General features: G+C 43.3%; 1 protein-coding gene across 4 annotated transcripts in view; it reads left to right on the top strand.

Annotated features, from left to right (window-relative positions):
• Positions 1 to 886: 886 nt before the first annotated feature.
• The window catches only part of Zmpste24 (zinc metallopeptidase STE24), a 41,615-nt gene continuing 21,020 nt past the window's right edge, over positions 887 to 21,481 (top strand). For 3 of the 4 annotated variants that reach the window (XR_012907397.1, XR_012907396.1, XM_075944759.1), the window contains exons 1-6: positions 888 to 1,250; positions 3,268 to 3,414; positions 11,306 to 11,392; positions 16,510 to 16,626; positions 17,685 to 17,837; positions 18,793 to 18,934. Coding sequence is in view for 2 of the 4 variants with exons in the window: in XM_075944759.1 (XP_075800874.1) it covers positions 1,128 to 1,250; positions 3,268 to 3,414; positions 11,306 to 11,392; positions 16,510 to 16,626; positions 17,685 to 17,837; positions 18,793 to 18,934 (769 nt within the window). In the remaining 2 variants the exon portion in view is untranslated. Of the gene's footprint in view, positions 1,251 to 3,267; positions 3,415 to 11,305; positions 11,393 to 16,509; positions 16,627 to 17,684; positions 17,838 to 18,792; positions 18,935 to 21,481 lie in introns of all 4 variants that reach the window. The other variant, XM_075944760.1, reaches the window with a different exon arrangement.

Here is a 21,481-nt window from a genome sequence, read left to right as displayed (position 1 = left end):
TCACCATAATTTACATAGATTTTAGGTGAAGCTACAGACTTAGCTCAATTCACTATAAATGATTATGCAAATTAGCAAAATCAGTATTTATTTATTTATTTATTTATTTATTTATTTATTTATTTTTTTGGTTCCCTGACCGGGAGCAAAATCAGTATTTAGAAACTATTAAGTAAATCGTATTTACATTGACTTTTGTTCAGAAAAAAAATCTGACTTCACTTTTCAAGTAAATTCAATGTATTAACAGGGGTCAGTGACCCCATTTCATTGATGAATTCCAAGGCAAAACTGTACTGAGTTGTGTGAGTGTGTGTGGGGGGGGGGTTGGAGGAGGCGTTTGAAACAAGGTCTTGCTGGGATTTCAGACAGTGGCCACCAAGCTCACCCTGTTTGGGGTTAGAAATGCTATCCATAGTTGCCTTGTCCCAGGACACACAGGCAACATGCCCCCTCTGACTGCACTTGGGAAGAATAAGATGAAATGTCTAAATAAAAGTCCTCATCAGTAGTGTAATTTTTCCCCTTTCTATTTCCCAAGACGAGCGGTATGACCCAGCTGTAATGCCTTGTTTGGCTAGTCATCCCAGCAATGCCCCTCCAATCTTCTGAACGGCACTAAATAGAAGAAAGGAAAGTTTTAGAGCTTCTCCCATCCTTCCCAGCTACTTCCAGGTAGGAGTGGGCCTGCCCTGTTAGTTCTCGCTAAACCTGGCTACCAACCGGCCTGCACAACAGCGGTAGGCAAAGAGTCGACCGCCTTCTCTGGGGAAGCCGCCAAAGCAAGAGAGGCGGCGACCACGAGGACCCTCCCCGGAAGGAGCCCGGAACCTTTGAGTTGGACTCCCCGGCGCAGAGTCCGGAGGAATGTTTCAGGTGTACCTCCGCTCGGTCTTCGGGCCGGAAGTTAGGAAGGTGGGGCATGTCTTAATTCTAGCAGAAATGAGTAGGCTCTGAGGGAGTAAGGAAGGGGAAGAGTGTCTTTGTGACACTGCTAGCGGCGTTGAGGGGATGGGAGTGTGAAGAGGCTAAGGGACCCATATCGCTGCGACACCGCTGGCACTCTGAGGGACGCGAGTCTGTGTGGCCCCGGTGTACGCTGAAGAAGCGGGTGGAATTGGGTGACCATGGGGATGTGGGCATCGGTGGACACTATGTGGGACTTCCCTGTGGAGAAGCGAATCTTCGGGGCGGTATTGCTCTTTTCCTGGACCGTGTATCTGTGGGAGACCTTTCTAGCACAGCGGCAGGTAAGCATAGATGGCCCCCCGACCCCAGCCCCTGTGCAGCCTTAGATTAGCCTGTGCCTCCACCCAAGTCCCTAGAGGTTCTCCCAGGCGTAGCACCAGTCTCTGTACTCCTTAACTCCCAGTGAGCTCCCTAAATTTTCCCAGTGCTGACTGTGACTTTGAGGGGTTCTTGGGACGGCAGGAAGTTGTCTGCACCGTGTAATGGGACCCAAGCCTCTTAGCGTCTCATGAGAGGAAAGCCGTCCTCGGTCAAGCTAGAGCCTGTCTGTGCCTGCATTACAGCACCTTAGGATCCTTGGGCCCAAGCTTGACCCCTTTGTCTTTGGTATAAGCTGTCTAAATGGAGAGGCTAAAGTTTTAGAGTAACAGCTTGCCATGACATTAATATTTCCTTGCTCAACCACAGGATTAGGAAACATTTATTTATTTTGAAAGGCCCGCACTCTTTTTCAAAATCCTCTTTAGTTGCTTATGCGGTTTGGAGCCCAAAATATATGTGTTTGTGTGTCCGGTTTTCATTAGCACGTCCCCTTTGTTTTTGTTTAAAATTTTGAGTAGTGCAGTGGAGAAGCTAACGGTTCCCCGGATATAGCCATAATGAACAGTTTGAAGAAATTTGAACGTTTTAAGTGAGATGGACTTTGTAACTGAGTCTTTATTTTAGTCTCTCACTGCTGGTTGGCTTAATTTAACCCCATTCTCTGACGTCCTTGAGAACCTTTCCCTTTAACTGCCGGACCTATTTCTTGAGCATTGCAGCCTTTTTTCTTCTGCAGTTTTTTTTTTAAATTTACACTGTGTGTGTGTGTGTGTGTGTGTGTGTGTGTGTGTGTGTGTGTATGTACAAATTTATTTGCCAAGCAAGTGCTCTTCCACTGAGCTACATTGCCAGCCTTCATGAATCTCTTAACTGCAAGGTTTTTTGTTGTTGTTGTTGTTTTTTTCAAGACAGGGTTTCTCTGTGTAATAGTCTTGGCTGTCCTGGAACTCACTGAGATCTACCTTTCTCTGCCACCTGAGTGCTGAGATTAAAGGCGGGTGCCACAACCACCCAGTTTGTTTGTCTGTTTGTTTGCTTAAAAAAAAAACCTGTCAGCATCAGGTTGTGCCTCAATCTCCTCCTTTAGTATGTTCCAAGTCTTAAATTACTATAGCTAGGTACTCAGAGCTTCAGTAGTTCAGACTTGCATAAGTACCTTTGCCCGAGGCAAACACATAGCATACAGCATCCCCAGCAGGTTGAGATGTTGGGCGCTAACCTTACAGTTCACTACTACGCCTAGGAACATCTTTGTGAGGTTATTCCTTAATGCCTTCAGGTGGCCTTGTTTGGTGGGTTTTTGTTGTTGTTGTTAACATATGGTAGAAAAAGTGTTTGTTTTAAAACCATTGAAGAAGATCTGGTCTATTACACCTTTTGGTATCTGTTCCCTGTGTTATGTCCTAGGAACTGGAATTACCTTTTAGAGTTTGATGTGGTGAGAAAATTTGTTGTAAAGATTTGATAAGTTTCTGTCACTCCTCTGTGCCTTAATTTGACCTCTAGGACCAAATTTAATGATGAGCCATTATTATATCAATTGTGTCTGTTGATGTGTGTAGTGGTGTAGTGAGCATTCTTGCTTCTCTTTCATTGTTTCCTGTGTTGTAAGACTTCCATCATACTCAGAATGAGTTGTCCCTTTATGATGCTGCAAGTTTGGTTCACACCGGCAAGCTGAAGGTGTGACTACAACCCAGATGGCCTTTCCACATAGTCACCTGGCCTCGGGATTTTTTTATTTTTATTTATTTTTTTTAAATTTTTATTTATTTATTTATTTTTGTCTGCTCCTACTCTCCTGTGACACTTGTTTCAGTAGTCAGGGTCCCTGACTGAATGTGGTCTGCAGGTGCCTGTAACAAATTCTACAAGCTTACCTGACAAACTGGTGCTGCAGAACCTTTGTTATTTGACCACAAATTACTATTGTGTAATAAAAAAATATTCATTAAAGTCTTTTTATTAATATTTCAGAGAAGGATATACAGAACAACAACTCATGTACCACCAGAGCTAGCGCAGATCATGGACTCGGACACGTTTGAGAAGTCTCGACTGTATCAACTGGATAAAAGTACCTTCAGCTTCTGGTCCGGACTCTATTCAGTGGTGGAAAGCACTGTGAGTGATTTCTTTCTTGGAAACACAGCTCTCGGGTTGTTCTGTACTTGGTAGTACTTGGTTTTGTTTTTGCATTTTTGTGATACAGAGGTTATAATGCCTATAAATCCTAAAACGCCTTCTTAAAATGTTTATGTGTGTTTACTCTGACACTGTCTTCTGTCCTGTTGCTGTGGAGAGACACCTTGACCATAGCAGCTCTTTTTTGTTTTTCAAGATGGACGGGTTTCTCTGTATTGCCCTGACTGGAACTTGCTCTGTAGACCAGGCTAGCCTCGAACTCACAGAAATCCTCCTGCTTCTGCCTCCCGAGTGCAGGGATTAAAAGTGTGTGCCACCCCACCTGGCAGCTACAGCAGCTCCTATAAAAGAAAGTATTTAACTGGGGCTTGCTTAAAGTTCCAGAGATTAATTCATTGTCATCATGGCAAGAAGCATGGTGGCATGTAGCATGGTACTGGAGAAGTAGCTGAGAGTTCTTCATCCAGATCCACAGGCAGCAGGAAGAGAAAATGATACTGAGCCTGCCTTGGGCGTTTGAAACCTTGGAGCCCACCCTGAGTGACACACTTCCTCCAGCAAGGCCACACCCCCAGTTCTTCTCAAGTAGCCCCACTCCGTGATGATTAAGCATGCAGATTTACGGGTCTCTCGGGGCCATTCCTAGGAGTCAAACCTAGAACCTTGAGCACTCTACCCCAGCCATACCCCTGCTGTTGCCTTAATGATAGTAATGGATGTGGTGTGAGAGGTGAGAGAAGAGGCGCTTCCATTGCTTAGTCAGTTGAAAACAGGATATGGTAACTGTCACCTGAAGGCCAGATATGAAAAGAACCTTATTTTGTATGTGTCCTTTAACAATCCGTACAGGTCTACTGCTACCACTGCCGCCTCCTCTGCCTCCTTTTGATTTGTTTGTTTGAAGCAGGTTTTCTCTGTATAATAGCCCTGGCTGTCCTAGAATTTACTCTGTAGACCAGGCTAGCCTCAGTCTCAGAGATCCGCCTGCCTCTGCCTCCTGAGTACTGAGATTAAAGGCGTGCATAACCACCACCAGGCTCTTTCTCTTCTTTCTCTTCCTCCTTTTCCTGCTTTTGCTGAAGATTGAACTAAAAGTCTTTTATAAACTAAGCTTCTTTGAAGTTCTTTGTCTTTATCCCCACATGACCCTGATAAAAAGACAGGAAAAGCATTTTCAGCTTTTCTATGATTGTCATTAGTAAGTAGTTGCTGGAAAGATGGCAGTAATTTGGTAGTACTGGTGATCATGGGAATGGCGTGTGTTGTGATAGAAAGTAGGGGTAATGCATCAGTGTTATGACTTTACAGTTTGCTGAGGCTCACCTCTAAACAGTACTGATGGACTAAAGCTGGAAACAGTACTAGTTATGATTTTCATTTCATAGAGTTTTTATGTCTATTATTTGATGTTTATAATAGTGAAGTAGAGAGATAGTCATTTTCCCCCTTTCTGGGAAGAAATGAAGGCTCAGGGAAATTAAATGGCCCATTTAATGGCCAAGTGGGAGAACTGGGTTTGCAGCTTTGCTCCTCTGAGTCTTTAAATTACACTGAAGAAAGTGTTCTTCCGACTGTGGACCACAGTGTGAATGTGGTGGGATTAAGTTCTGGAAAATTAGGAGCTGCATTTACTACTGGACAAAAACTCCTTATTTTGTATTGACCAAAATTAAAAGATTTGTATGTTTTGAACACAAAGAGAACATTAAGTTTTCCCTCCCTCACACACACATACACATACACTGTTTGCACTGGTTTTTTGTATTTGAGAAAAACTTAGCAAACCCTGTATAAACCAATCGTGAGGGCTACTTTTCACATAAGTGTGACAAAGCAGCCCAGACTCTGAGATAGACTTCACCTGGTCTCTCACGCATATCCTTAAGAGCCCTTCCTAGAAATGGAGTGGCTAGCACTGTGGCGCCATATCCTGTAATCCTAGCTTCCTAAGAGTTGTGGCAGAAGGATCGCTTGAGTCTGAGAGATGGAGACTGCCCTGTGCAATACAGCAAGACTGTAGTAAAACACCATCAAGGACTGTTAGGGTTGGAATGGAGAAGACCGGAGTAGAAAAGCTCAGGTTGTGTGTGTGGTGTCCGCAGCCCATTTGCCTGTGTGCGTGAGCATGTGTAGAGGTCAGAGGCTGATGCTGAGTGTCTTCCGCAACCTCTTCTCTATCTGATTGCTTGAGACAAGCTCCCTAACTGAACCTATAGATAACTAATTGGGTAGCCTAAATGGCTAGCGAGTTCCATGGCTTCTTCTGCTTACCTCTCTAGAAGTGGGATTACAGGTTTGAGCCCCATGCCTGGATTTTCATGTGGTTGCTGGTCCAAAGTCAGGTCCTCACTAAGCCATCTTCTCTTCTCAGCACTTTTGGTTTGTTTTGTTTTGGTTTGGTTGGGGGGTGAGGAGGGGTTGGGGTGGTCTCACTATGTAGCCTGGCTATCCTAGAATTTGCTATGTAGACCATGCTGGTCTTGAATCCTGTTAGCCTATTGAATGTTGGGTTTAAAAGAAGTGACCCACTAAACTCAGCTAAGCTCAAATTTTTTTTCTTCTTTAGGTTCTACATATTTCTACACAAACATTTCCATCTTTGTTTTGTGTTTTGAGACAGGGTTTCTCCGTGAAGTCTCAGCTGTGCTGGAACTCACTCTGTAGACCAGGCTGACCTTGAACTCCCAGAGATCGCTTGCCTCCTGAGTGCTAGGATTAAAAGCTACCACTATAGCCTAGCTGCATTTTCATCTCTTTAAGCCTCATTTTCTCCTGAAAAGTAACAAGAGTTGGAGATGCGGCTCAGTGGTTAATAGTATGTTCTGCTCCTGCAGAAGAGCCAAGTTTGATTTCCAGTTCCTACACTGGGGGGCTCACAGCTGCCCAAAACTCCAGCTGCAGGGAATCCAGGGACCTCTTTTGGCCTCTATGGGCACTTGGAATCGCATGCACATACCCTAACACACACACACACACCTAACACACATACCCCTAACACACACACACACACACACCTAACACATACACACACCCCTAACACACACACACACACACACACGAAATAAATCTTTGAAAACATAAAATAAAATGAGAGGTGGATAGTCACTGGACCTTTGTAAGGCTTGTGGCATGGACTGAGTAGGCAAGGTAATATAAATGAAGCACTTCATACAGGGCTCAACATGTAACAAGCACTGGATTTCTTTGGGCATTACTTTAACCTCTCTGTGTTCCGGTTACATTCCTGCCATGTTTGCTTTTAAGACTATTGAAATAATACATACGTCAGAGTACTGGAGTTGTGTCTGTTGCGCTTATTGATTCTTTTCCTAGGACTCCCAGGAGTGTACTCGGGGGATTATTAGCATGGAGAAAGTTTATAGCTCACCATACTTGTTTTTCAGTCCCCAAAGTAAACTAAACAAGGTTTGGAGCAGCGCTTCCCAAGTGTGTTCGTGAATCATTCAAAGGCATGGTAAAATGCCCAGTGTTTATTTAAAAGCTGAAGGTTTGTAGTAGCTATTTTCACCTTCTATCAAAGCAGTGTAAGTCCTTGATTCTGCAGTAATTATTAGTATTGGGAGGAAGATTAAGGGAGTGCCATCCTAGGTCAGTCAACAACTGTAGCATGTGACAGGTAGTGCTGCCAGAACGTATCTTTTAGGGACAAGTTTCTTTTGGCCACGATGGAGTTAATTGTAGCAAAGTATTAATTCGTGCACCTGGAGTTCACAGTCGGCTTATTTAAACAATCACCTGTAAATGGGTATCTGCCAGATTCACCTGCAGACTGTTGGGTCCCAGCCCAGCCTCTGCAGGCTGTGGCCCAAGACTGCATTCCTGACTAACCTCAGGCACTGCTGCTCCTGGCTCTCCTCAGAAGCTTGCTTGAGACCTGTGCAAATCAGTGGAGCTGGTAAAACTCTAAATGACAGCCAGGTGTGGGAATGTACACCTGTAATCACAGCACTGGGAAGACTGAGGCAGGAGGATCTTAATGAGTTCAAGGTCAGCTAAGGCTACATAGTGAGTTCTAGTTGTGCCTTGACTGTTTCAAAAAGGAAACAAAAAGTGTAAAGGGGGCTGGAGAGATGGCTCAGTGGTTAAGAGCAACGCCTGCTCTTCCAAAGGTCCTGAGTTCAATTCCCAGCAACCACATGGTGGCTCACAACCATCCGTAATAGGGTCTGGTGCCCTCTTCTGGCCTGCAGGCATACACACAGACAGAACACTGTATACGTAATAAATAAATAAATAAATAAAAAAAAAAGTGTAAAGGATGGGTAGTATGCAGTGTGTCTGTGTTTGTAGAGAGATAAGAACACAGGTGCTGTGGACAGAAGTGTAGTGTGGGCGCTGGAAAGTAGCTGCTAATCCCAATAAAGCTAACAGTCACCATGGAGAGAGCTTCAAAAATACAGTTCTGGCCAGACGTGGCATGCACATCTTTATCCCAGCACTCGGAAGGCAGAAGAAGCAGGCAGCCTGGTCTGTGTGGTGAGTTCTAGGACAGCCAGGGCTGCATAGTAAGACCCTGTCTCAACAAAAAACAAGTTGTGAATGAGTGCAATCTGGTATCCTTTATATATACACTTAAAAGTAGAGAATCTCTGCATTTCATCAATGTATATAAAAATGGAAAGTAGCTTGGAAGAATATTCATAAAATATTATTTTTCCCAAGCCCTTCAAGCTGGCTTGTAGATACAGCTTAGAGTTATAGACCTAAAGCCCTGTGTTCCATCCCCAGCAAAAAACAAACCCACAAAACAAAACCTGAATGAGGAGACATATTTGAATTCATAGCTGTGAGCGTGGTTGATTCTTGATCTTGTGTTTCTGAGTTCCTATCTGGAGAAAAACACATTGGTTCTTGACAAAGTGAGCTTTGCAGCCTCATTGTTACTAGGACCTGTTGTGGTAATTGGAGTTTCTTTATAAGGTGGTGCCAGTGATCAAATCCTGGGCTTTATATATGCAAGCACTCTACCAGTACGCAACATTGCTAACTCCAGAAGTTGACTGACTCCCTTTCTTCCATCACTCCCTCTCTTCCTTCCCCTTCCCTCCTTCTCCTCCTTCCCCTTCCCTCCCTCTCTTCCTTCCCCTTCCCTCCCTCTCTTCCTTCCCCTTCTCTCCTTCTCTTCTTCCCCTTCTCTTCTTCTCTTCCTTCCCCTTCTCTCCTTCCTCTTCCTTCCCCTTCCCTCCTTCTCTTCCTTCCCCTTCTCTCCTTCTCTTCCTTCCCCTTCCCTCCTTCCTCTTCCTTCCCCTTCCCTCCTTCTCTTCCTTCCCCTTCCCTCCTTCTCTTCCTTTCCCTTCCCTCCCTTTCTTCCTTCTCCCTTCCCTCTTTCCTTCCCTCCCTACCTTTCATTTCTTCCTTCCTTCCCTACAACTGGAGGTTGCACCAGGGCATCCTGCAGGCTAAGCAGTCACTTCTACTAAGGACCCCCTTGCTGTCTCCCCAACCCTTGTAATCCTGCCTTAGCCTCCTGGTTAGATGGGATTACAGGCTGCTGATCACACATTGTTTTCATGATTTGAGTTGCTTCGTGGTTTCTGAAGTTCTGGTGATTTGGTGAGTGTCGGTTTACTTATTTGCCCAAGACAGAGTGGTAAGGGCCTACTCCTGAGGCCCTGACTCCTGCCTCGGGACTCATCTTTTCCTACCCAGGGAAGGCCTGTGTATCCTATTCTGCCCCACAGTCTGCTGCATGGGTGGGACTTCTGTATCAGTACTGTTTCTTTAGCAGCTAGCTGTGTAGGAAGCAGGGGGCTCATTCAAACTTGAGTTCAAAACCAACCTGGGCAACATAACAAGATGATGTCTGAAACATCTGTAAGCTAATACTCTTTTCCTGACTGAAAAGGACAGTTTCCTTTCGTGGAAAAGATAGTTAAAGCCAGATTGCCTGGTTCACGTGCCATCGGTTGCTCCTTACATTGGTAAGCTTAGTTTGATTGATAAGTTTTGATTTTAGTCTCTTGCCAAAAGTTTTTAATTTTTATAAGCTATTATGGTTAACACATATGATTCTCATCTCTAGGGTACACTGATGTTTTTGATACATTGTAATATTGTTCAGGATAATTAGCATATCTGTCACCATAAACAATAGTCGTGTGTGTGTATGTGTGTGTGATATAAACATTGAAACCTTCTCTTCTACCTGTTTTCAAATTCAACTATACAAACACTAGAATCTGTTCCCACTGTAACCTTGTACTGTTAGTGAATTCCTCCTCAGCCTCACTCCTAGTTTTTATTTTTAATTGTCACATAATAATTATAAACATTTATAGAGTACAGTGTAATTTAGAAAATTTATGCCATGTGTGGCAATCGGACCAGTGTAATTAGAATCCCATTTCCTTAAATATATCTATGCCAGAAACCTTTGGATTTGTGGTTCTTGTGAAACAATTCATAAATTGTTGTAGGCTCAAGGTACTGATTTTCCATAGATGTCTGAATTAACCTCTACTGACTGTTTTGATATCCATTATCTAGCGTATTTCCTTTTTTTTTTTTAAAGATTTATTTATTATGGGGCTGGAGAGATGGCTCAGTGGTTTAGAGCACCATCTGCTCTTCCAGAGGTCCTGAGTTCAATTCTCAGCAACCACATGGTGGCTTACAACGTTTGTAATGAGATCTGGTGCCCTCCTCTGCCGTGTGGGCATAGATGGAGGCAGAATGTTGTATACATAATAAATAAATAAATCTTTAAAAAAAAAGATTTATTTATTATGTATACACACACCAGAAGAGGGCATCAGATCTCATTCTAGATGTTTGTGAGCCACTATGTGGGTGCTGGGAATTGAACTCACGTCCTCTGGAAGAGCAGCCAGTGCTCTTAACCTCTGAGCCATCTCTCCAGCCCTCTAGCGTGTTTCTAACTCCATTCCTCCCATCCCCTTCCAGGCTCTAGTGACTACTATTTTATTTTCCCCTAGAAGGCTGATTTTTTTTTAATTATTTTTTTTAAGATTTATTTATTTTGTTTGCAGTGTTCTGTCTGCATGAGTGCCTGCAGGCCAGAAGAGGGCACCAGATTTCTTTACAGGTGGTTGTGAGCCATCATGTGGTTGCCAGGAATTGAACTCAGGTCTTCTGGAAGAACAATCAGTGTTCTTAACCTCAGAGCCATCTCATCAGCCCGAAGGCTGATTTTTAAAATCTTTAAAAAACTATTTATTTGTTGTTGGTGGTGTGTGCATGTGTGTACATGATTGGAGGTCATACGTGTGCGCCACAGTGTGCATATGGAGGTGAGAACCACTTTTGGAAGTCAGTTCTCTTTCATCTTTTATACTGATTCCAGAGAAGGTCATCAGACTATGTGGCAAGCATCTTTACCTGCTCAGCCACCTCTTTGGCCCTAGATTATTATACTTTTTAAATCTCCGAAAGCGAGTGAGATTCCTGGACTTGCCTTTTAAACAGGCTTTTCGAAATGTAATTCATGCTGGGCAGCAGTGGTGCATACATTTAATCCCAGCACTCAGGAAGGAAAGGCAGATGAATCTCTGTAAGTTCAAGGCCAGCCTGGTCTACAAGAGCCAGTTTTAGGACAGCTAGGGCTGTTACACAGAGAATCCTTCTCGAGAAACCCTCCCCCCCAAAATTGTAATTCACATACCATACAGTTTACCCATATACAGTGTATAGGCAAATATAGCTCAGTAGTCTAAACTTAGTGTCTCAGTAGTTGGTATCCTTCTAAATTCGTATTTTATTCTAAATGGATTAGTCCCCCACTTTTTCTGTGACTTACTTATTTTCCCTTTCATTTTTCCTTATAACACACTCTTTCATACCATAGTTTCTAAAGCTGTTTAAATGTGACCCAATCTGCTTTGTTTTACAGCTTATTCTTCTCTTTGGAGGAATCCCTTACCTTTGGAGGCTTTCTGGGCGGGTCTGTGGATCTGCTGGCTTCGGCCCAGAATATGAGGTATGTAATTTCTTTGCCCAGATTGGTCAGTCTTTATTTTGCTTGGTAAGCGTTACACTAAGTTGCCTTTTTGGCTCCTACCATCATTAGACTTGCCTCTCAGTCCCAACAGTCTTTGTGTGTGTATTAGCATAATGCCAGTAGTTAGGGTACTTTTCTGTTGCCATGACAAAGAACTACAACCAAAGCAGCTTGTAAAAGAAAGCATTTTATTTGGGACTCACCATTTCAGAGGGTAAGTCCATACTACCATGCCAGGGACATGGCAACAGGCAGGCACGGTGCTGGGGCAGTAGCTGAGAGCTTACATCTGATCCACAGACAGGCAGTGACACACCTCCTCCAGCAAGGCCACACCTTGTAATCTTTACCAAACAGTTTCACCAACTAGGGACCAACATTCAAGTACTGTACCTATGGGGGAACATATCACTCAGCTACCACAGCTAGTTACTAGAACTCCAGAATTCTAAGGGCTTTTCAGCTTATTTCCCAGTCATATAACAGCCAATATGAGTATTTTCAGTTAGCAGGTGGCTTTGTTCCGTGTGGCTAGGTAGCGAGTCAGCTTGTTTTCGTCTTATGGGTTTATCATCCAGTGCCTAATGACAGTGGGGAGAACATGCCCTCTTTTTAACTTTAGTTGTGCTAAGTTTTATCATACATTCACATTACATGGTGAGTAGTCATTTGATCTTACCCAGGACGGAAGGGCACTGGGAAATGTAGTCTTGATTAGGCTACTGCTTCTTGGGAACAACCCTGTGCAGTGACGGGGTACGTACCATTAATTCAGTGGGACTCATACTTAGCAGATTCTTCTGTGGCATACATAGTAAGCAGGTGCTTCAGATTAAGACAGAATATCTATCTCCTTAAGTGAACTCTCCATCTATAATGGATGCTGCAACCCTGCTTTCTGAGTTTCTCCTGGAAGCTTTGGAGTCGGTTACCTCCTTCCTGACTCTATTGAAAATCATGGACCTCCTGTGTGAGTAGGTACTCTTGGCTTTAACTCTGTGTAGGCAGAGTTTCTCCGTATCTCGGCAGTTGCTTCCCAAATCACCACTCAGAGACTTATTAATTACAGATGCTCGGCCAGTAGCTCAGGATTATTACTAACTAGCTCTTACAACTAAATTAGCCCATCTATTCATCTGTGTCCTGCCACGGGCTTGTGACTGTTACCTCTCCTCATACACATCTTGCTTGTTCTCTGTCTCTTGGCATCTCCTCTGACTCTACCTTTCTTCCCAGCATTCTCTCTACCCCAAAAATTCTGCCTAGCCATTGGCAATATGCTTTTTATTAACAATAAGAGCAGTACATATTTACAGTGTACAAAGATTGTTCCACAGCAACTCTGCTCATCCTGTGCCCTTTTTCATATACCATTTTCTAAGGCAACAGGATTCGTGTTTGTGTGTGTGTGTGTGTGTGTGTGTGTGTTAGACGACAGCTTGCAGGAGTCAGTTCTCCCTTCCATCATAAGGGCTCTAGGGCTGGATTGAGCCAGTCAGGCTTGGTGGCAGACCTCCTTACCCACTGTGTCGTCTTGCAGGCTCAGTAGAGTAAACACAGCTTCCATATGTGATAAGAAATACTCATCTCTCACTATGCAAGGCAGTGCAGCTCATCTGCACATGTATGTGGAGACATTCACTGGGCATGTGCAACTAATGGCTTCTCTCCCCTTCAGCCCTGACAAAGAAAAGTGACTCTCTTCTCCCTCAGCAGACATTAATGACCATTACCTCCGCAGCCAGGCACAAGTCTTTATCTTAATGGGATGAGTTTTGTATTTAAGAATGACTTTGTATTCTTTTCATATTGTTTAAATAGCGAGGCCTTGTTCTTTTGTGGCTCATGATGCCAGAGTCCTCACTTTGTGTAGTTCTGATATGTACAAATGTTTAAGTTACCACGGTTTGGTTGGAACACCGCCTCTTCAACACTGTGGCTCAAATTTCAGTTACCATGGTGTATTATATGAATAGTCACATAAACTGCAGAGCTCCTTCTTAGCTGTTCAGCATACAGACCACAGGATAAGTGGTAATCAGGACCAGTCAGATCAATATTTTCAACAATCTAAGTGGCTGGTTGCTGCACATCTATTATTCAGTTATTCAGAATGTGATGCCTCATTCTATGTAGCCCTGGCTGGCCTGAAACTGTCAACCAGTCTGTCTTCAAACACACAGATCCTCCTGCCTCTGCCTCCTGAATGCTGGCATTAAAGGAGTGCACCACCATTCCTGGCCCAGGTGTTAGCTTTGTACATATTATCCTTTGCATATATTCTGCATTAATAAAAATTAAAATAATGCATTCTGAAATGCCAAAGGTGGTTTTTATGTCCTGAGAAGCTGGCAATAGGAAAATTCAGTAATGCACAGAACTTCTTGTGTAATTAAAAATATTCTTTTGGGACTGGAGAGATGGCTCAGAGGGGAAGAGCACTAGCTGTTCTTCCGAAGGTCCTGAGTTCAATTCCCAGCAACCACATGGTGGCTCACAACCATCTGTAATGAGACCTGGTGCCTTCCTTGCCAGCATTGTATGCTTAATAAATAAATAAATCTTTAAAAAAAATAAAAATATTCTTTTGTTTGTTTGTTTTTTTGAGACAGGATTTCACTGTAGCTTTGAACCTGTCTTGGAACTAACCTCTTGTAGATCTGCCTGCCTCTGCTTCCCTAGTGCTGGGATTAAAGACGTGCGCCACTACTGCCTGGCTTAAAAATATTTTCTATATTTAAAAATGAAGTCAGGTATAATAGTTTACAACGTGTACATTTATACCTGTAATCCCAGCACTGATTAGGCTGAGGCAGGAGGATTGTGAATTTGGGTACTGTTAGGAATATTTCCTAACCAATCCTCTCCGGCACAAAGAACTCCAATCAAACCAGATTAGACCAAATCAAAAATGCCCACATTTAATGAATGCTGCGCCAGAAGTATGGGGGTGGGCGGGGCACGGGGGACGACAGGGTGAGCACATGCAAAACCCGAAACAACCTGTTTCTTTTTCCAGCACAAGCCTAAATACCCTGTGGGAGTGGTCCTGGCCCTCCCCCAGGGAAGGGTCAGCTCTTGGAGTTGGAGTTCAATTGCTTGGCAGGCTGGGAATTAGAGTCCAAGTGCTTGGCAATTCCCAGGCCAGGGACTGGGGTGACACTTTCAACTCAATATTATATTCCAGACTCTTTGGATATAGGGGTGTTAGAGGGCTAGGGTCTCACTTTTGACCAAACAGGTACATAATAAGATCTCTATCTCAAAAAAGAGAGAGACAAAGAGAAGAAGGAGGAGTTGGAGAATCACAGTTTGCTCTAGGTGTAGGCAGCATGTTTCTTTCAGAACTTTCCGGTGTCCCAAACTTCCAGCAAAGAGTCTCACACCTAGTGTCCTGTTTTTGTGCAGTGAGATAAGGCCTGGTCTTTCTCAGCAAGTGATGAGCCTCCTTGACTCAGAGTACTCCAGAGTTCTGCTCCATGTTGTGCATAAATGGGTTGGGCCGAGCCGGTTCCTGTCATGTGCAGCATTTATAATGCTCTATGTCCTGGAGCCCTGGAGCACTGCCTTCTAGAAACAGTTTTTCCTCATTGCCCAGGTTCCTGGAATGTCTTCCTTCTGGGTTGGTGTGGAAACAGAAGAAAGCTGCCACTGTCTATGTACTCTGCAGGTTTCTCCAGGGGTGACTTCTGTACCCCACTGCCTTTCTCTTCGGAAATGTTTCCCTTGACTCTGCTCCTCTCCCAGGTTCTAGCTCATACTTGCCTTTTGGAAGTAAAGCAAGAAACATCATGAAAGTTAGAAAAGAGAAATGGGAAAATTTATAAAAAATTAAAAGGGAAATTGGGTAATTCTTGGTTTTTGATCGAACAGTTTTTTGAAGGTGATTAAAGTAATTATTGGGACTAATTTTCTCTATTGGAATTTAGCATTTTACAAAAACTTGAACACACTGCCTGGTCTAGTTCCTCCCTCCATCCCTCCCTCCCTCCCTCCCTTCCTCCCTCCCTCCCTCCCTCCCTCCCTCCCTCCCTCCCTCCCTCCCTCCCTCTCTCTCTCCCTTCCTTCATTGTTAGGGTTTCTATTCCTCTCAAGAGACACCATAATCACTGCAGCTCTTATAATGGAAAACATTTAATTGGGTGGCTTAACAGTAATTGAGAGATTTAGTTCATTATCATCATGGTGGGGCATGGTGACATGCAGGTATACATGATGCTGGAAAAAGGAGTTGAGAGTCCTACATCTTAATCTGCATGCAACAGGAAAGAACTGAGACACTGGGCGTCACTTGAGCATATATGAGACTTCAAAGCCCTCCCAACAGTGATGCACTTCCTTCAACAAGACCGTACCTAGAACAAAGCCACACCTCCTAATAGTGCCACTCCCTAGGAGCTTATAGGGGCCAATTACATTCAAACTGCCATTTCTTCCCTCCCTCCCTCCCTCCCTCCCTCCCTCCCTCCCTCCCTCCTCCTTCCTTCCCTGAAACAGGTGTTACCTAAACTGACTCCAAACTCAAATCTGCCTACCTTTCTGTCTCCCAGTGAGTGCCGGGCCTGCTTTCTATTCTGTTCTGAGTCCCCCGAGTGCTGGCCATCACACTCATTTCACACTCACACTTCTCTCTCTGGGCTTTTGCAAATTGCTTGAAATTTCTTCTCCTTTTAAGGTTGTTTCTCTCTTTCTTAAATTCAGCTAAGTGTGGTGGCTCATACCTTTATTCCCAACCCTGGGGAGGCAGAGGCAGTTGGATCTTTGTGAGTTTGAAGCTATCCTAGTCTTCATAGTCAGGGAGTCCTGGGCCAGCCAGACCTACATGGTGAGACCCTGCTTCAAAACAAACACACAGCAAAACCAAGAATAAATGTTCCTTGAATCCAACTAGCAACTCTCTTTTCTGAATACTACCAACCATTGTGTCCCTGTGACTTAAGGTGGCTTTCAAGTCATGCCTCTTCTTCCAGGTAAACATTTCCCAAGGGCAGGATGCCATTGCAGGCCTGTTCCCCACGGGATCAAGTGCATTGCTTGGGATACAGTAAGCACACATGCATACTGCTGATTTTTAAATTTTTTTTTCTTGTCCTCAGATCATTCAGTCTTTGGTGTTCCTTCTGTTGGCCACACTCTACAGTGCACTGACTGGCTTGCCGTGGAGTCTCTATAATACTTTTGTGATAGAAGAAAAACATGGCTTCAATCACCAGGTATAATAGAAATTATCAGGGTTTTTAATATGAAGATTTTTTTTTTATGCATTGGTCCTATGGTGGCAGTAATTTAGGTATAGTTTGGAGCTCAGAGAACGCCAACGCCAGAGCTCTCCTCTCTGAGGCAGACGCAATGAAGCAAGCCACCAGGTCAGACGTGCTGAATCTTTCCCGCAGCCTCCCAGCGGACCTGACACTCATGGGCTGAACATTAGAACTTTCGAAGTCTCACCAGCACTGCTGCAATGCGCAACATTCCCAACCCCACATGATGCTGCGCCGCCAAGACAGGGAGCAAGGGAATGGATACTCATGATCCGATGCAAAGTGGTCGGTCCAGTCTTCCCAAGCTGCTGACACACCCGGTGTAGTGAGCCAAACCTGTAATTCCACCTGCTCCAGAGGCTGATGAGGAAGATTACAAATCTGAGGCTTGCCCAGGAAACTTAGCAAGACCTTGTCTCAAAGTAAAATGGAAAAAGCTAGGGTTTGGGATGCAACTCAGTATTAAAGTGTGGTCTAACATGCAAAAAAAAAAAAAAAAAAAGAAATTAGGTATAGTTTGCTATTTAGAGCATGAATCAACTGAGGAAAAAGAAACCACAGTTATGGTAAAGACCTTAGTTTAAGGTCTTGATAGAGGGTTAGAGAGATGCCTCAGAGGTTAAGAGCACTGGCTGCTTTTCTAGAGGTCCTGAGTTCAATTCCCAGCAATCACATGGTGGCTCACAGCCATCTGTAATGAGATCTGTTGCCTTCTGCTGGTTGTGTGTGTGTATTACATATGTAATAAAATAACGAAATTTAAAAAAAAAAGAAAGAAAAGGTCTTGGTAGAAACTGAACACAAACGTTTAGTGCTTTTCAGCTAATATTAATTACATTATTTTAAACTATGAAATGCAAGAGTTTTGCTTATTCTCCTAGCTGTCCCAGTGTCCTCTAATACATGCCGACCTTGATATTGCTTTACTGAGGTGCTTTGTGTCCTCTTAGAAGTATTTAAAAAGCAAACTGATTCCTCAGTTAATAGTGGCAATATTATCTTTTTTTCAGACTTTGGAGTTTTTTCTGAAAGACACAATCAAAAAATTTACTGTGACTCAGTGTATTTTATTGCCTGTGTCGTCCCTTCTGCTTTACATTATTAAAATTGGAGGTGATTACTTTTTTATTTATGCCTGGCTGTTCACATTAATTGTTTCTCTGGTAAGTAAACTCTTTATTCATTTATTTGAGAATTTCCTATATGAGTTGTCTCAGGGTTTCTATTGCTGTGAAGAGACATGACCACGGCAGCTCTTATAAAGGAAAACATTTAATTAGGTGGGTTACAGTAGTTCAGAGGTTTAGTTCATTATCGTCATGATGATAATGACATGGTTTTACATCTGAGAGTTTTACATCTTGATATGCAGGCAACAGGAAGTGGTCTGAGACACTGGGCTTGGCTTGAGCATATATGAGACTTCAAAGCCCACCCCCACAGTGGCACACTTCTTTGAGCAAGGCCAATACCTACTCCAACAAAGCCACACCTCCTAATATTGCCACTCTCTAAGAGCTTATGGGGGCCAATTACATTCAAACTGCCACAGTCTACTGTATTTACATTGCTCCCCCCTCCTCCAATTCTGTGTTCCTCGGACTCCCTCTCAAACTCATGGACTCTTGTTCTTTAATTATTTCATTTTCGTCTGCAAAAATTCCTTGAGATTACTAAAACTAGATTTAGTTTTTGTTGACATGTAAGTAGTTCCTAAGTAAAGGTTACAGTGTAACCAACTGCCCATGTACATATTCCTCTCAGTTCCTGCTCTGGGGTATAAAGATAGGAGAACTGATTGAACATAGATTTTCTTCTCTTTTTGCTGACTCTTATATTGCTGAGGAAATCCAGAAGTGCCATGTGCCATTTTAAGCAAAGTAAATTCGAGTGTGTATTATAGCTGCCTTATAGTGCCAGGACTCCCCAAGAAAGGCCTGTTGATTGGCCCCAGCGCTCTTAGTCAAGTTAACTCGACTTACTTGTTGTTCTATCACACTGTTCCTTTGATTTAATTTACTAAACAGACATGGCCCCAGGTTTTGGTTGGATGAACGATGATTGCATCAAATAATTGAAGTTTTTAATAATGGGCAGTTTTTCTGACTTACTTTCCAGGTTCTGGTCACAATTTATGCAGATTACATTGCCCCTTTGTTTGACAAATTCACACCTCTTCCTGAGGGACAGCTAAAACAAGAGATCGAAGTGATGGCAAAAAGTATTGACTTCCCTCTGACGAAGGTGTATGTTGTTGAAGGTAAGGCGCCCTGATGTGACAAGGTTTATCGGGTGGTTTGTTTTGAGCACTTTATTCTTAAATCAGCCTTTATTGTTTGTTTTCAATTTGTTACTTAAAAAATAGGATAACGTTTTACATTTGGCTTTTTTTTTTTTTTTTGGATTTTTCGAGACAGGGTGTCTCCTTCGGTTCTGCATGGCAGAATAGCCACAGACAGGGCACGTGAACCTGGCTTGTTCCAGTAAGACTACATGCAAACAAGCAACACCTGCATTTGGTCTGAAGCCATGGTTTTCTGGTGCTTATTATAAACTAAAATACCATCAGTGCGAAGCATCTGCAAAGTGAAGGGGGAACAAAGGCAGTTGTAACTAGCATGAGCAGCGGCCTCTGCCAATCAGAGTAATGAGTTTAGTTTTTTGTTGATGATTGAGACAGCCCATGTAGCCCAAGCCAACTTCAGAATTACTGTACATGTGCACACATATGTGCGACTATACACACAAACATACATTTTTTTAAAAAGTAGAAGCGATTGGAGAGGTGGCTTAGCAGTTAAGAGTGCTTGTTGCTGTACCAGAGGATCCAAATTCAATTCCCTGCACCCACATGGTGACTCCCAACTGTCGATAACTCCAGTTCCAAGGGATCTAACACCCTCTTCTTGCCTCTTAGGCACCAGGCACACATAGGGTGCACACCCATACATATAAAATAAAAATAAATCTAAAAACACATTTAAATAAGATTTTGGTTTGTTTGTTTTGTTCTAAAGTAGAGCCCTAACATCTGTCACTGGCAGCTGTGAATGAATTCTTGACAGCTTTGCTTCCTTGTGTGATTCTCTTGCCTATTCAGAATTCCCGGGGCTGCATCTCACCCACTAAGCTGGTGCATGGGGCTAGCTGCAGGAATTGCTGAGGAAGCAAATACCTGACTTTTAGGTTTCCCAAATGAGAAGCAGACTCACAGAAAACCTTCACTGTGCGAAATTCCCTGAACTCTGAAAGAAGATTCCAGTAACAAATGGAAAAAAGCACAGATAAAAATATAAACATGGGGGGCTGGAGAGATGGCTCAGAGGTTAAAAGCACTGACTGCTCTTCCTGAGGTCCTGAGTTCAATTCCCAGCAACCACATGGTGGCTCACAACCATCTGTAATGAGATCTGGTGCTCTCTTTGGCAAGTAGGCATATATGCAGACAGAACACTGTATATATAATAAATAAAAACCTTTAAAAAAAATATAAACATGTAGGGACTGAAGAGGTGGCTCAGCAGCTAAGAGCACTTGCTCTTCTGGAGGCCCTGAGTTTGGATCCAAGCACCCTTATTGGATGGCTCACAACCACCTGTAACTCTAGCTCCAGGGGATCCTTTGCCCAGTTTTGGCCTCTGCAGGCACTTACACACACACACACACACACACACACACACACCTTTTTTTTAAATCTTAACAACAAATAAAGAGAGATGGCCCAGTGAGTAAAGGACTTGCGCCAAGCCCGAGGACTGAACTGATTCCTTAGAACCCACCTGGTAGAGAGAATGAACTTTCTGAACTCCACACATGAGCCGTGGTACAAGTATAAATACACACAAAAAGTAAATTAGCAGGGAGCTGGAGAGTTGGTCAGCATTTCACAGTGTTTGCTTTGAAATCATGAGAAGCAGAGTTTGATCCAAGTGCCCCTCTAGCAAGTCGGAAGTCCTACAAACACCTGTGTCTGCAGCTCCAGGTTCTGATACCCTCAGCTGGTCTCCGAACCCCACCACCACCACACACACACATTAATGAATTAAAATTTAAAATTCCTTTAAGAATTCAAGCATAGTTGAGATCTGTCCAGGGCTTCTGTAGCTAGAAACCCTCATAATTGGGTTGATTTTTTTTTTGTTTGTTTTTTGTTTTGTTTTTCTTTTTCTGTTTTGTTTTTTGAGAAAGGATCTCTTTGTAGTTTTGGACCCTGTCCTGGAACTCACTTTGCACACCAGGCTGGCCTTGACCTCACAGAGAACCGCCTGCCTCCCTCCTGAGTGCTGGGATTAAAGGCTTTCACCACCACACCCGGTGGTGATTGGTTTTGCTTTGCGCGAGTGACTAGTTCCCAGGGCTATGGGAAGGGGCTGCAGGACAGCTAGCAGAACACGTGAAAGCCCTGATCGTCCCAGGTAATAGTTTATAAGTGAGTGTGGGCTAGACGTGTTCATGTTCATAGGAGCTTGGCCGCATCGAGAAGCAGGCAGAGCCATCTAGCCTAAAAAGTAATCCTAAAGGAAATTGCTTAAAGTGAGATTCCAGAGATCTTAGATGGGAATTTCGAAGTGTTGTCCATATGTCCATGATTCAGACTGAGGCAGAAGAAGTCGAAGGAGGCCAAAACAATACCAGGGTTTGTTTGGGTTTTTTTTTGTTTTTGTTTTTATTTTGTTGTTTTTTAAGGACTGTCTTGAAGAGAAATCTTGCATTTAAGTGTAGGGGAAACTAAGGTGGTCTTGTTGGGCAAGAGAAGAAATCACAACTTGTAAATTTCTTTTCTTTGAAAAAAATTTATGGGTTTTGT

The sequence above is a fragment of the Microtus pennsylvanicus genome, chromosome 13, assembly GCF_037038515.1.
Source record: "Microtus pennsylvanicus isolate mMicPen1 chromosome 13, mMicPen1.hap1, whole genome shotgun sequence".
NCBI lineage: Eukaryota > Metazoa > Chordata > Mammalia > Rodentia > Cricetidae > Microtus > Microtus pennsylvanicus.
Note: the sequence above shows the minus strand (reverse complement) of the source record. Positions and strands in the feature narration are given on the sequence as shown.